At 38.1% G+C, this 13,958-nt stretch overlaps 2 protein-coding genes across 3 annotated transcripts in view; both read right to left on the bottom strand.

Annotated features, from left to right (window-relative positions):
* The window catches only part of CCDC138 (coiled-coil domain containing 138), a 34,550-nt gene extending 24,404 nt beyond the window's left edge, over positions 1-10,146 (bottom strand). Inside the window, exons 1-9 of one of the 2 annotated variants that reach the window (XM_032226950.1) lie at positions 10,003-10,146; positions 9,422-9,482; positions 7,790-7,919; positions 7,500-7,618; positions 4,705-4,883; positions 4,448-4,606; positions 3,265-3,384; positions 1,040-1,117; positions 846-950 (exon numbers count right to left, since the gene is read on the bottom strand). In XM_032226950.1, coding sequence (XP_032082841.1) covers positions 846-950; positions 1,040-1,117; positions 3,265-3,384; positions 4,448-4,606; positions 4,705-4,883; positions 7,500-7,618; positions 7,790-7,919; positions 9,422-9,482; positions 10,003-10,074 — 1,023 coding nt within the window. In that variant the 5' untranslated portion in view covers positions 10,075-10,146. The remainder of the gene's footprint in view (positions 1-845; positions 951-1,039; positions 1,118-3,264; positions 3,385-4,447; positions 4,607-4,704; positions 4,884-7,499; positions 7,619-7,789; positions 7,920-9,421; positions 9,483-10,002) is intronic. The other variant, XM_032226951.1, reaches the window with a different exon arrangement.
* Positions 10,147-11,175: 1,029 nt separating this feature from the next.
* The window catches only part of RGPD4 (RANBP2 like and GRIP domain containing 4), a 42,507-nt gene continuing 39,724 nt past the window's right edge, over positions 11,176-13,958 (bottom strand). The window contains exons 27-29 of the mRNA XM_032226118.1: positions 12,887-13,160; positions 12,445-12,779; positions 11,176-11,677 (exon numbers count right to left, since the gene is read on the bottom strand). Of these exons, the coding sequence (XP_032082009.1) occupies positions 11,372-11,677; positions 12,445-12,779; positions 12,887-13,160 (915 nt within the window). The 3' untranslated portion in view covers positions 11,176-11,371. The remainder of the gene's footprint in view (positions 11,678-12,444; positions 12,780-12,886; positions 13,161-13,958) is intronic.

Here is a 13,958-nt window from a genome sequence, read left to right as displayed (position 1 = left end):
GGAACTTACATTCATCTATTTGTTCTAATTTTAATCAGTAATGAGCAATCATTCCCTCTATTCCCTTGCAAAGCACATTTATCTAAGTCTTTTGATATATTGTTTTTCATATTCATACTCTTCATTGCATCATATAATTAGTCTAGCATTCCCTGAAAATCATTTGAGGTGTCAGGATCAACACAAAACTATACAGATATTAACTTCCAAGCCAATACACCACTAATGTAACCACAAACATTTGTTTTTTTAACCATCACACATCTTTGTCTCATTTCCTGCTCACTGCTGAACCATTTGTGAAGCTTTCAATTTCTTTTCATGCATTAGTTTAATGTTGGTTGGGACTTGGTTACTAGAGGCAGAGGTATTTACAGATACAGCAACCAATTTTCATATTTGCAAAAGGCATTCTGTAATTTAAGCATATTGTACAAATTAATAAATGTATGCAAAGATTTTAATTTCATTTTTTTAGTCTGTGATCTTTTTTACTTCCTTCTTCCTTGAACATATATGCATAGTTAGTATATAATGTATGTTAATGATTAAGATATATTTTTTAAAAACTATTTAAAAAAGAAAACATATTTCATTTTTTAAAAATGATCACTAGGAATTCTGAGAACTTGCTGATTACCTTCAGCAATACAAATGAATGTAACTCAATATCTTCTGCATACAAATATTAAGTGTCCACAAGGCACCTCATATATAGTATTTAAGGGACAATTGTATATTCTATATGCACAGCTGCCCTGTCCACTCTCACACAAAATAAGGTTTTCTGACTTTAAAATTCTGAGTTGGGGCATTGAGTGATTTATAGAATTTGCTTTACTTACTTTATAGGCCTTTGCTGGTGCTATTGCTCTTTCTGACTTCACAGATTTACGGTCTTGGAATGTGGCTTCTTTAGATCTCTGTACTGATAAAAATTCATGTTTTCTCTGAAATAGGGCAAAGACACAATGTGTAAGATTTCTGATGGTGGAGTGGGCAGAGGACAAAGATAACAAAAGCCAAAATTCAATATTACCTGCAAATTCTCTAAACGAGCCTGTACTTTTCGAGACTGGACTTCAAGCTTCTTGTTTTGCTCAGTCACATCACTTAACTAATAATAGGGAGAAAATGTTGAACCAAAGCTTAAAATGAAATAGTTCTACTATATGAAATCTTCTGTTTCCCAAGAAATGAACCCTGAACCAAAGCACTGATTTTGTATAGTTTTTCTTTCTGACATGAAAACTCATCGAAAGTTCTATACTCATCTAAAAAGGGCTGACTTCACATAGGCAGTTAGTCCAAAGTTTAAAATCACCTATCAGTATGGAGATCAAAATCCTGCTACCAAAAAAAATCTGATTTCAATCCTAAATATATTCAAAGCACATTTATCTAATGGCATGTTTTATTGAAACTGTCAAGGATTTTTATTTTTCAGCACTGTAGTTAAAGACTATTTCACATATATTTTCACATTTCCAAAGTTATATTGCCACAATAAATCAAACAAAACTTTATATTATAGTCATAGATTACCATAAGGGGGTGGGGTACACACATTTTTAAAAAAGACAAAACTAAAGTGAAAAGAAACATACATATAAGACATAAAAGGTATACAAATATAAAAAGTGAAAAAATCTAAGACATTGTAAAGAGCAAATATGTAGCAAATATAAAAATATATATTGTCTAAACTAAAATGCATGAGACGCAAAAGGTATAAAAGGCATCTAAAGTGAAAGGAAGGTGAAAACATTAAGAGAACACAAGGAAGCATTAAATGTTAGCACATGAAAGGCCATACTTATTAGGTGACAGAGCACCCCAATATGGCAGACCAGGTACACCCTGAATGTAATTAATAATGCTAAGCCCTAGATATGACCTGACATATCTAATCATCTGACAAACGTTTGGTGCACAGAACAGAACCTGGCAATGACTGTCTGTTGTAGCAAAGTTAGTATCTAAAAACAATGGAATGGGGTAAAATTGTCCTTGTGCTCAAAGTATTTATATAGTAGTGGCAGGATGAGACTAGCATGACCACCTGTAATGTACAAGCACTGGAGACGAACACATTCTGTTGTCTCTGCATGTCAAAGTCACAAGGGCACTGCTGCTCCAAGGATGGAGAACTACTATTTTGATCTTCAAGGATGCCTCAGGGAAGGGAAGTGCATGACATTGTGTCACAGGAAAGGGCTTTCTGAGGTTAGACAGTTTAAGATATGGCATAGGGAAGTCAGAATAACTGTTGGAAACTCTGGTGAGAAATCTTGAGGCCTTGGCTAAGCTCAACTATCCATGTTGATTACACCTTTCCTACAGTGCTTTGAAAGCTACTTATATACCTGAAAACATCTACCGTATTTTCACCCATATAACCCGCGGGTTATATGCGGTTTTTACATGCACAGCGCCCCCTGCGGGTTATATGCGTGGGCGGGGTATACGGAAGATATTTTACACGATCGGAGGCTTGCACAGGCTTGTTTCTCCGTTTCTTCCCCCACCCCGATCTCAGCTGTTTCCTTCTCCTCCGTTCCTTTCCTCTTCCCCAGCTTGCGCAGGCTTGTTTCTCCGTTTCTTCCCCCACCCCGATCTCAGCTGTTTCCTTCTCCTCCGTTCCTTTCCTCTTCCCCAGCTTGCGCAGGCTTGTTTCTCCGTTTCTTCCCCCCCCATCTCAGCTGTTTCCCTTCTCTCTTACTCGTCGCGGGTTATATGTGTGGGCGGGTTATATGCGTGGGCGGGGTATACGGAAGATATTTACACGATCCGGAAAACCCGCGGGTTGTATGCGTGGGCGGGTTATTTGCGTGGGCGGGTTATATGGGTGAAAATACGGTAATAAGTAGCCACAACTGGTTAAAGCTTCCTATGATGTTTTGTCCTTTTCAACTACTGCAGATGTCTCCAATCTGCAATGAAAACATGTGCACTTCTGCCCATTGCTTAAACATATTAAACTGTAACAGATTATGATAATTAGAAAATTTAATTTTCAGACAGAAGAGCTTAAATAATGAAGACTATTAAGCTACAGTAATTCAAACGCTAATTTTTTAAAAGATACCATTATGTATTAGGGTTAAAATACATGGATCTTCCTGACAACTATATTCTTAAAACAGAATAATCTGTAGATATTTGTCGCCGTCATTGTTGTAACATATTTATACTTCATATTAAAAACAACCTATGTATAGCACTTAACGTCAGATTAATGATTCTATTAAAATTGTTAATTGCCTGTTTTTTTAAAGTGTCATTCAGCTCCCTTAGTGTTTCAAATGATGTCTTCAGCCTTTTGTTCTCCTTTATTTTTTCTTTCAAGGAATCGGACAATTGCTTTATTTCAGCTCCATGTTGCTACAAACCAAAGAAAGAACTTTTAAAATAGAATTAACCAGAGCTTTAAAAAAACCCACTGTAAATCAAAGACCATCTCTGTATGTAAGACAGACAATATATAAATACTATAAGGAATTAAATAATTGTACCATCCAGAGCTTGCTCTCTCAAATAAAAATCCAATAATCTCATAATGAAAACAGAAAAAGATAAACATTCTAAAGGAAGACGAAACTTAATTTTCTTTGAGCAACCTTTCTGTTAACATTCTAAAATACAGTTCTCCCTAGTGCAGGGCAGAAAAACTGGCTACGAAACCACTGAAAGAAGGAAAAAGAGAAACATAACAAAACAAACCTCAGTTACAGTATACTAAAAGAATCAATAAGATTAAACTCTTATGCATGCATCTTAGATATATTACGCTCTATAGATATACATGAGCATACACACAACTACGATAGCGGTATAAGCTTTACTATCAATCCTAATCTTGCTAACAGGAAAAGTATTTCATTTGCTCTCCCCATAATATCTTATTTAATACCTCTATATCCCCTGATTGCCCAGAGATTTGTTTTTCAGTCCACTTCTGATGCCCTATATTTAATGTTTTCTGTAAATTACCCAGGAAAAAGATTTTTTAAGAAGTAGAGAACTGATATATAACAGTGGGACCCAAATCTCCAGCTGCACTGCTTTCACAACTGCCTGGGCAATGATGATATCCAAGAACACTTTCTCTTATGTCCATAGGAAAGATAAATAGCAATAGCACTTAGAATTACATACCGCTTTACAGTGCTTTATAGCCCTCTCTAAGTGATTTACAGAGTTAGCATTTTGCCCCAAACAATCTGGGTCCTCATTTTACCGACCTCGGAAGGATGGAAGGCTGAGTCAATCTTGAATCTGGTGAGATTCGATCTGCCAAATTGCAGGCAGAAGTAGCCTGCAGTACTGCACTCTCACCACTGCGGCTCTATAAATCCACAACTTTTTTCTGATGATATCAATACAGTCTGTGTGTTTATTAGAATTATTTTCTCAAATTTAATAAGAATTTTGTAATTAGGGATACCTCCTTCATAATTTGAAATTTTGTATGAACTTCTTCTTCAACGCCCTTTATCTTGGTCAAAGCAGCTTCATGCTTACAAAGCTGGACTTCCCGTTCAGCTACGAAACGTTCTCTCTTTTGAAGTCTCAAAGCATACTCTTGCTGAATTAATTTTTCTTGCTGAAACATAAAAGACAAAAGCAACAAACAAAATATAGTAGCATTTGCTGAATGAAAATGAAAACGTACCAATCTCTGAACCATTATTAATATTTTACCTGCAGCTTCCGATGGATGATTGATAATTCATGACAAATTTCATTGAACTGGGGTGTTACTATGCTTTCCTCATTCAATTCTTGGGTTTCAGAAATGTTCACACTGTCTCTTACTGTATCACCATCATTATTATAATCACAGTAAGCAGTCACTCCTAAAGTGGATGGCAGAGTAATATCTAATAGATGAAAATGGAAGCAGCATTATCAGCATTATATTCATCCATTTTATAAAAAGCCATTACATTTTTTTTTCATTATGGGAAGATTGTATGCTGGTTATGTGATTAGCTGCTTTTCCTGATGATGACATAAAAGGCAGAGTTTTGCCTGTCAATTAGTTCACATTATAAATCATTATCAACTATTCATTCTCTAAATGGGGAAATCTAATATTTGAAGATAGTTCAAAAGAATTAAGTCTAAAAGCTTAGTCATAAATATACAGGAACCAAAGTTTCCTGCAAGGTACCTTAACATAGAAAATTAACAGAATACAGATTAAAACAGGTAACAGTAGCAAAACTATGTAAAAACAGCAAAATTAAATTACTGAACTTGCTAGATTTTACTAGGAAAGGAAATCATGTAGATGTTGAAATTTATATTCAATTCTTTTTCCTCTAATCCCAAAGCAACAGTGGCATCTTTGTGGATCTCTTTGATTTCTTAATCAGAGTGTTTGATAAATGTGCATCTGACTAATGTATAATTTTTTAGAGATGCCAAATCTTCTCTATACTTACAAGGGTGCCAAATAACAACAATCTCACCTCTGAAATCTCAGATTGTCATCTGAAATCTCTTAAGATTTGTGTTCTGACATGGGTGAAATTGTAAAATTTTAGTGAGATTTTTTTTTAACTGGATGCAAATATGTGCAATGTAATTGTACATGATTCAGTATACCCATGGCTGTTACATCACCTTTTTAAATTGCTATATCCTTTTACTTGGAATTAGACACATTCTTGCCACAGCTTTAAAATTGCTATTAAAGAAATACACAAGGAACAAACCTTGAAAACATCAAGAATGATTTCTAGTTGCTCTTATGACTTTCTCAGAATGGAAAAAAACACTTTTTCCTCCCAATTCTGACAAGAATGACTGAAATTAAAAGTCCTGAATATGATCAACTAAACAACTTGAATGACTGTTTTGTTTAGACAGGTAGATAAAATGAGTTATATAATCAGTATAATGAATCAGTGTTTTGCTACTGTTTCCCCGAAAATACGAAATGTCCTGATAATAAGCCCATGCCACATTTTTCTGGTGGGCAAAAATATAAGCCCGCCTGGCAAATAAGCCCCCTGGACAACCCCCCACCTCCGGCCAGGCAGAGCGCCGCTCACCAACCCGGGGGGGGGGGGGGGAGAGCAAAGGTGATCACGTTGCTTGGCGCCTTTGAGATACCACTAGGTTGGTGAGCAGCGCTGTGGCCAGCTGAAGAGGGGAGTTGCCGGGCGGCTGCTCTCTTGCGAACGGGCTCCCAAAGAGCCAGGCACATCCTCAGGGGCGAATGGCTGTGTTGCGCTGTCGCAGCAGTGCAACACAACAGCCATGAAGTGACCATGCTTACGAGCAGCCACCTGGCAAACCCCCTTTCCAGCCGGGCACAGCGCCATTCAATGACCTAGGGGTATTGCCAAGCCTTGTGAGCACGTTCCCCCCCCCCGGCTCCCGCATCTTGGCGCCTTCAAAATGCCAGTAAAAGTCACTCTGCACGGCTGGAGGGGGATTGCTTGAGCAGCTGTTCCGCTCCCGCTCAGACGCCTCCCAGCCTCACGATACCCTGGCCCAGCTCTCCCCGCAGAGCCAGGGCACCTCTGTCGCCACTGCATGGCTTTTTTGGTGGCTTCCAAACCAGTCTTCTGGCAGTAACTGCACTGGGTGTACACTCTATGGTTGTGGGCCAGCTGCCGGCAGAGCATACAACCATAGAGCGTACGCCCAGAGCAGCCACTACAGGAAGACTCAGTTTGGAAGCCTCCCAAAAGCCATGTGGCAGCGGCAGCAGAGAAAGCTGGCACAGGGCATTGTGAGGCTGGGAGGTACGTGAGAGCGGAACAGTCGCTCGTGCAACCACCCTCTCCAGCCATGCAGAGCGCCATTCACTGGCATTTCGAAGCTGCCAAGCCGCAGGAACCGGGTGGAGGGGAAAAGGCGCTCACGCGGCTTGGTGATACCCCTAGGTCAGTGAATGGTGCTGTGCCCAGCTGGAAAGGGGGTTTGCCGGGTGGCTGCTCATAAGTGTGGTCATTTCATGGCTGCTGTGTTGCGCTGCTGCGACAGCGCAACACAGCCATTCACCCATGAGGCTGTGCCCGGCTCTTTGGGAGCCCGCTTGCAAGAGAGCAGCTGCCCGGCAAACCCAAAACAATAAACCCTCCCCTTATAATAAGGCCCAAGCCATATTTTGTGAGTAAAAAGAAAATAAGTATATGGTATTCTGCAAAACACAGATTTAGTGAAGATACTTGTTAATTCAGAAGACTAGATACTCCACCTCACAAGATAGATACTCCACCTTTTGTCTGAAACTAAGAGCAAACATTCCCTACACAACGGAATAGCAACAATTTGTCATAATTAAGTCCTGGAAACCTCAATATGGTGAAAAATGGAGTTTCCATGTGTGAAATGCAAATGTGAATTAAGACAGGGCACAAGGGAGCGCTAAGAATGCAGTTCATCTTGCATAGAGTGACATTAATGTTGCAGTTAAAAGCCTATAAAAAATTTCAGATGTTATTTTGCTCAAGTTGTGTTAGAAATAAGTAATTGAATACCTGCTTCTGAATATATGCCTTCACTTTGGATTTCACCATTTCCAAGAAAATCTCCAATTGGTTGTGGCTGTATATGAAGCTGGTCTGAATCGCACAAAGAATCCAACTCATCATCTGGCCTAACAAACACAATTATCACGGTAATCACAATTATCACAGTATAAGACAATTCTAGAATTACCAGAAAATTTAGTACTTCACAAGAAGTTATTGAACTGAATTATTAAATGACCTGATAGATTATGCATTATAAAAGGATGTATGTTTTGAAGAGTAAAGAGATTTCTTACCAGGCCAATTTTTTCAAAGTTTTTGAGGAGTCCAAAAATCTTCTATTATGCTTTCTTCTGCAGTACAGAAGCTTTGATTGTGAGGAATTTATAAGTATAGATGCAACTGTATCATCAAGTGAGTTATCTCCTGTGAGGAAACTTTACTTTACTTTACTGAATTACAGTTAGAGACCATCATTAATTAGTTACAGAAGATCATCACTGAATTATGGAATATTTTGAACTGTAATACAGTGAACAAATAAAGATAAAATGCTCAGCTATTAAATGTAGACATGTACCCCAAATGTGCATATTGCTTATTTCTTTGATTTAAAGGAAATTGTCAACTTTTCCTTAATTCTTCCAAAGCAAATCTAAGAGGCACAATGTTGGGATGTTCTATCTTACCACACCATGCCACACCATCCATGAGAGATCACTATTAGTTAAAAGCCTGTTGCTTACCTCTCTGCACTATAACCAAGTAAAATATCTCCCCCCATAACATATCATGGCAGGTTTTTGGGGAAAGGTGCTGCCCCTCCTAAGTGAATAGTAAAATGCGGTATGGAAAGGTATCTTTCTTTTCATCATTTTAGTCACTGTCTATCCACTGCAGGATGAAGGCCTCTTCTGCACATTTCCAACCAATATGGTCTTTCTCTTATTGTGGCTAAAAAGGTGCTTCCCAAATTCTTGATGATGCTTGCATATTTTCTATAAAGCAACTGATTGCTTTATACAAAAACTGTTCTAATAAATCATTTTTAGATCAGAACAAATTCTGCCATATCTAATTAAGTTTTCACATAACAGTATTGTTTAAAAATTTCAGAATATTACTCTTTATTATGCGATATTGCAATTTTAAGGTATAGAGGGGGCAACTAGTTTTTATTTTAATGTCTAGAGTTGCACAATTATGAAATTATGAATTAACCAGCCTTAGACTCTAAATGTTATGAGCATTATCCAGCCTCAAGAAATATGTTATCCTGTTACATAGGATTACCCACTTTCAAGCACACATTTCAACATTGGTATCACCATTAAGCCGAGGGCAGAGATCATAGGGCCAGGTTTTTTTTCAAACCTTCAGAGAACATGTACCACTAGGGCTCAAACCTGATGTCCTTTTTACAATGCCATTCAAAAACACTCTACAAAAGCCCTTAATAATATTCCCTTGACCAGATTCTACTTTTGCATATAAATATTTCATTATGTATGTGCAAAGCACCTCATGGTCAAGGCCCAGACCTAGAAGCACTTCTCAGTGACAACTGTATAGGCCAAAAGACCTGTTTGTGTGTTTAAACTTATATACAGTCTTCATTCATAACTTTAGTGTTTGAAGCAAGTTTTTGAACATTTGAAATGAGAGAGCAGGATCTCTGACAGGAAGGCATTGGTAGTAGGAACAAAACCAGTTTAGGATTCAAATATTGGATGAAGTTAGGCAATTGGGTAAATTCAGTGGAATGTGCTCAGTAAACTGTTAGGTGTGTTGTGCAGACAAAGCTGCGTTAACAAAGTGCCAATCATTACTCATTGCTTTTGGGGAGATACAACTAAATTTTAATAAAAGCTCTCCACTGTACCTTTTCTTGTTAACAAACTAAACACACGTCGTTTTAAAGGTCTTACCTGCAGCTTTCCGGGCCTTTCTACTTTTACTTTTGGCTTGTGTTACATCCAAAAGATAAGCCTGAAAAAGGAAGTGCATACCAGAATTAGGAGCATCTAAGCTAGCGTTTGCTTCTTACACAGGATTTTTTTTAAGGTTCGTTTGCTCTGGCGTTTAGTTTAAGTTCCCACCACTCTAAACCCCTTTTAGAACCAGTTAATAGGGCCACTGAGTGGAGGAAGATTTGACTAACAGTCCAAGCCTCGAAATGAGGAACGCAAACCCGCTAGTAATCCTCTTTTTCCCCCGAACAAAACTTGGTTAATGCTTCGAAGATAATCTGTGTTGCGCCGGGCAGGAACCCATAAGAAAAACGAGTCGGTCTGAACCCGTGGCTCTCTATTTTCCCAACTCCAAGTTCTATCTATGGTCACAGGCAAACCAAGGTCAGCCTTGTGTTTTACGGCCGTGGCAAAACCGGCATTTAGGAATTAAATAGCCACGCTTCTACCAAGCTCCACTCCACGCCCGCATCTCGTGAGGATGGAGCTACACGTATTCAAATGAGCCCTTAAGCCACCCTTCCCTTCTCCTCGCGTACCCCCACCTCTCTACTCAGATAACGTCTCCTCCAACGCTCAACCGAGCTGCTCAGCTCTGGGGAAGCCGCCATGGAAGAAAAGCCAGCCAGGCGAGCCTTCCCGCCGCCCTCCCGCCTTTTACAACAACCGCCTGCTAAAACAGCGGGCCAGGAGGAGGAAGGAGGGGCAGGAGAGGAACTAATATGCGCTTGCGCGAGGGAACTGCTCCGCCCCCCGCCTCGTCAGACGCGATCTTGTTTCCAGGGCAACCGGCTAAGCCGGGTTCAGGGACTGGCGTTCGGTTTCGGCTACTGAAAAGTACGAAAGGGGACTCCGAGCGCGGGCCGCTGTAGGCTTCCTTTCATTGCTTCACCAAACGACGATAGTACTAAATTCTGAACCACGATGGCCATCCCATTCTAAGATATAGATTCATATCCTTGTAACGGTACCCTTTCCCCACATATCTTATCAAATTTAACGATGAACGGAACAAACAATTCTGAATCTTGGCCAGCTTTTTTCCAGATCCAACAGACAGATCACAACAGCACAAAGCTGTTATTATCTTCCATTATCTTTCCCCCTGTAGTCTCTATTTCAACCAATAAGCCAAGAATTTCCTGGCACTATCCAAGTACCAATCAAGTGCAAATCTGTTTATCCTTCAAACTCATTAAGTTCTACCAGATGTTGTCACCTGCAATTATAACTGATAGAGGACACGTGGTTTGAATATGACTTTGCTTTAAGCACTAGAGTTGTTATTGGCAACATGTACTGTATCTCCAGCGTAAAACCATGTACATGCCGCCTATAATTTCAGGGAGTAGTCTATGTTTCCAGAAAGCCCAGTTGCTTCTTGAAAAAGCACCTTTGCGACAACCATGACCTGGATGACTGAGAATCTCCATAGGCAGAAGTGTATTTTTTAAAGACATTAAATATCAAAATAAGGCAGCTAAATATTGCCACTTGAGCAACTCAAACTGTTGCAGTGTTTTATTTGCTATAGAAAATGATGTTCTAATACAAATGTATGCAGTACAGAAGTAGCAATTAAATTACCTTGTAATATTATGACTCATTAAGTCAAGTAGCATACAGAAACAGAGAACTCCAGACACCTGATATTTCATTTTAAATTATTTAATACAAAATCAGGAGGAAACAAAAGTACACCTGAAATAGACTAGTGTTTGAACGTTTATTTCACAACATGCAGTCAATTGAAACACATTTTAAAAAGTACTCAGCTATGAGCTGTAACTTTACATTTATACACCAGAAGTTGTTCATTTTTTAAACAAACAAAAAACCCTGAACATAATCTTGTCTAAATCTGCGGAAGGTTTATGTTTAATCTCCAAATATGTCAACAGAATCATTTTATTTTTGCCCACAATCTGTAATCACAATTCTTTTTGACACTGTTCCTTTGGGAGAGCCAAAAGATTCTATTTGTTTCACTATATCCATCCCATCCTTTACAAACCCAAAGACAACATGTTTAAAGTCCAACTGTTCTGCCTTTTTGAGAGTAATAAAGAATTGAGAACTGTTGGTATCTCTGCCACAATTTGCCATTGACAATAGGCCAGGACCAGTATGTTTTATTTCAAAATTTTCATCTTCAAATGATTTTCCATAAATGGACCGTCCACCTGTGCCATCATGCTTAGTGATGTCACCTCCCTGGATTGAAAGAAATTGAGAATTTAGTAAAATATGCAATAGGTGGAAACATCTCAAATACAACCAAAACATGTTTACCAATAATAATATATCCAGAAACATTGAGAAATCTACTCTCAATGACAATGGAATATAGGATCCCGGTTGATTTTTTAAAAAAAAGATATTCAGTTTATTCATATACTGGTAATTGGCAGCATTCAAACAATAAAGTATGTTTTGCTTTTACATGTATTAGCCCAAAGGTTTAACCTAAAAGTTTAGATTACCTTTTAGAGCTAAGATTCAATACTGTTCAAAAACAATGGCAAAGTGCAACTATAAATTTAATACTATTCAAAGATACAGCCTAACTGCAACTATAATTTCCAGTTATATTTACTTTCATTTTTTATTGGAGGACCTAAGAGTCACTTCAGGTGAGGACAGCCATATAAATTTGACAAAATAAATAAGTAAATAACTCAATGGTAGAAGGTTGCTCATTATTACTAATTCAAATAAATTATGTTATGCCACTGTTTAGAATTTCCCTCCTGCTTTTTCAATTTGTATTTATGTTTTCTGTATTGATAACCTTTTCTGCACTGGATCTAAATTGACTCCAATTTTTAAAAAAATGCACATATGAATTTGAAACAGTAACTCCACATTCTTTTCTTAGTCAGAATTTCCTTAGGAACTCTGAAAATGATGCAACAACAAGCAACAAATAAAATTGAAATTTTAATTCCTTTTGATCAGTCTCTCAATGTATTTTAACTTACCTGACAGACAAAATCTGGAATTATTCTGTGAAATCTAGAGTTTCGGAATCCAAATCCTTTTTCTCCTGTGCATAATGCCCTGAAGTTCTCAGCGGTTTGAGGAACAACATTGGAAAACAACTCTATTGTTACATGCCCTAGAGATTCATTATCAACAGAAATTTCAAGATATACTACAGGGTTAGATTCCTTTGAATATTTTTCTGCAAGAGATATGTGTCCCTTCTGTTCTTCCGACAAAATCAGTTGACACTCTTCAAATCTCCTCTTGAAGGTATCAGCCAGTTCTTGGGTTTTAAATCTAACTGCAAGCTGTTCTACTTTAGCTTCACCATCTGAAATTGAAATTCAAGTATTATAATAGCAGAGTGATCTTGCTGTGATAGTAGTAGAAAGGATAGTGAAATTATGAGACAGCTAAAAAAAAAAAACAACAACTCACCAGCATAATCTGTTACAGTCCAAACCATAGCATTGTTTGAAGAATTCAAGGGTTTTAAGTCTATTGTTTTTGTGATTATATGATTTGCACAGACTTTGAAAACTTGATCCCTTCTCATTAAAATTCGGTAACATTTCTTTTGCGTATGGAAGAGAATCTTTATTTCTCCAACACCACGTTCTTTCCACTGATTGACGTCTCTGTCCCATCTGTATAGTTTTGCCCTTTCTTTGAAGATTATTTCTTCATCTTCTTCTCCAGATTTTACTTCAACCTAGCAGGAATAAGTAACCATGTTGAATGTGGACACCATTACAGCAATGTTTAATTGGAAGTATAGCATAATAAGGCCTCTTATCACTGTATCCTCCCAGTGTTATCACTGTGTGCCAAATGTTATATATATCTGACATATGAAAAAAACAGATCCAGGAAACTACAGACCTATCAGCCTGACCTCAATCAAGCAACGAATTAGCAAACACTTAGAAGCAAAGTAATAGCCAAAAGCCAACATGGGTTTGTCAAAAACAGATCATGCCAGACTAATCTTATTGCATTCTTTGACAAAGTGACAAAATTAGTGGACCAGAGGAATGCCGTCGATATAGTTTACTTGGACTTCAGTAAGGCATTTGATAAGGTAGACCATAACCTACTACTAGATAAAGTAGAAGAATATGGGTTGGATAGCATCACTATCAGATGAATTCGTAACTGGTTGACCAACTGCACTCAACGTGTAGTCCTCAATGGAACTGTATCTTCATGAAGGGAAGTAAGCAGTGGAGTACCCCAAGGCTCTGTTTTGGGCCCAGTACTCTTCAACATCTTCATCAATGATTTGGATGAGGGAATAAATGGGGAACTCATCAAATTTGCAGATGACACCAAGCTGGCAGGAATAGCCAACACTCCAGAAGATAGGCTAAAGATACAGAAGGATCTTGACAAACTTGAACATGGGGCACTAATAAAATGAAATTTAATGGTGAAAAGAGTAAGGTTCTATATTTAGGCAAGAAAAATGAAATGCACAGGTACAGTATAGGTGGTACCTTGCTCAATATTA

Source organism: Thamnophis elegans, chromosome 11 (assembly GCF_009769535.1).
Source record: "Thamnophis elegans isolate rThaEle1 chromosome 11, rThaEle1.pri, whole genome shotgun sequence".
Taxonomy (NCBI): domain Eukaryota; kingdom Metazoa; phylum Chordata; class Lepidosauria; order Squamata; family Colubridae; genus Thamnophis; species Thamnophis elegans.
The sequence above is the reverse complement of the archived record's forward strand: the minus strand, read 5'-3'. Positions and strand labels throughout refer to the sequence as shown.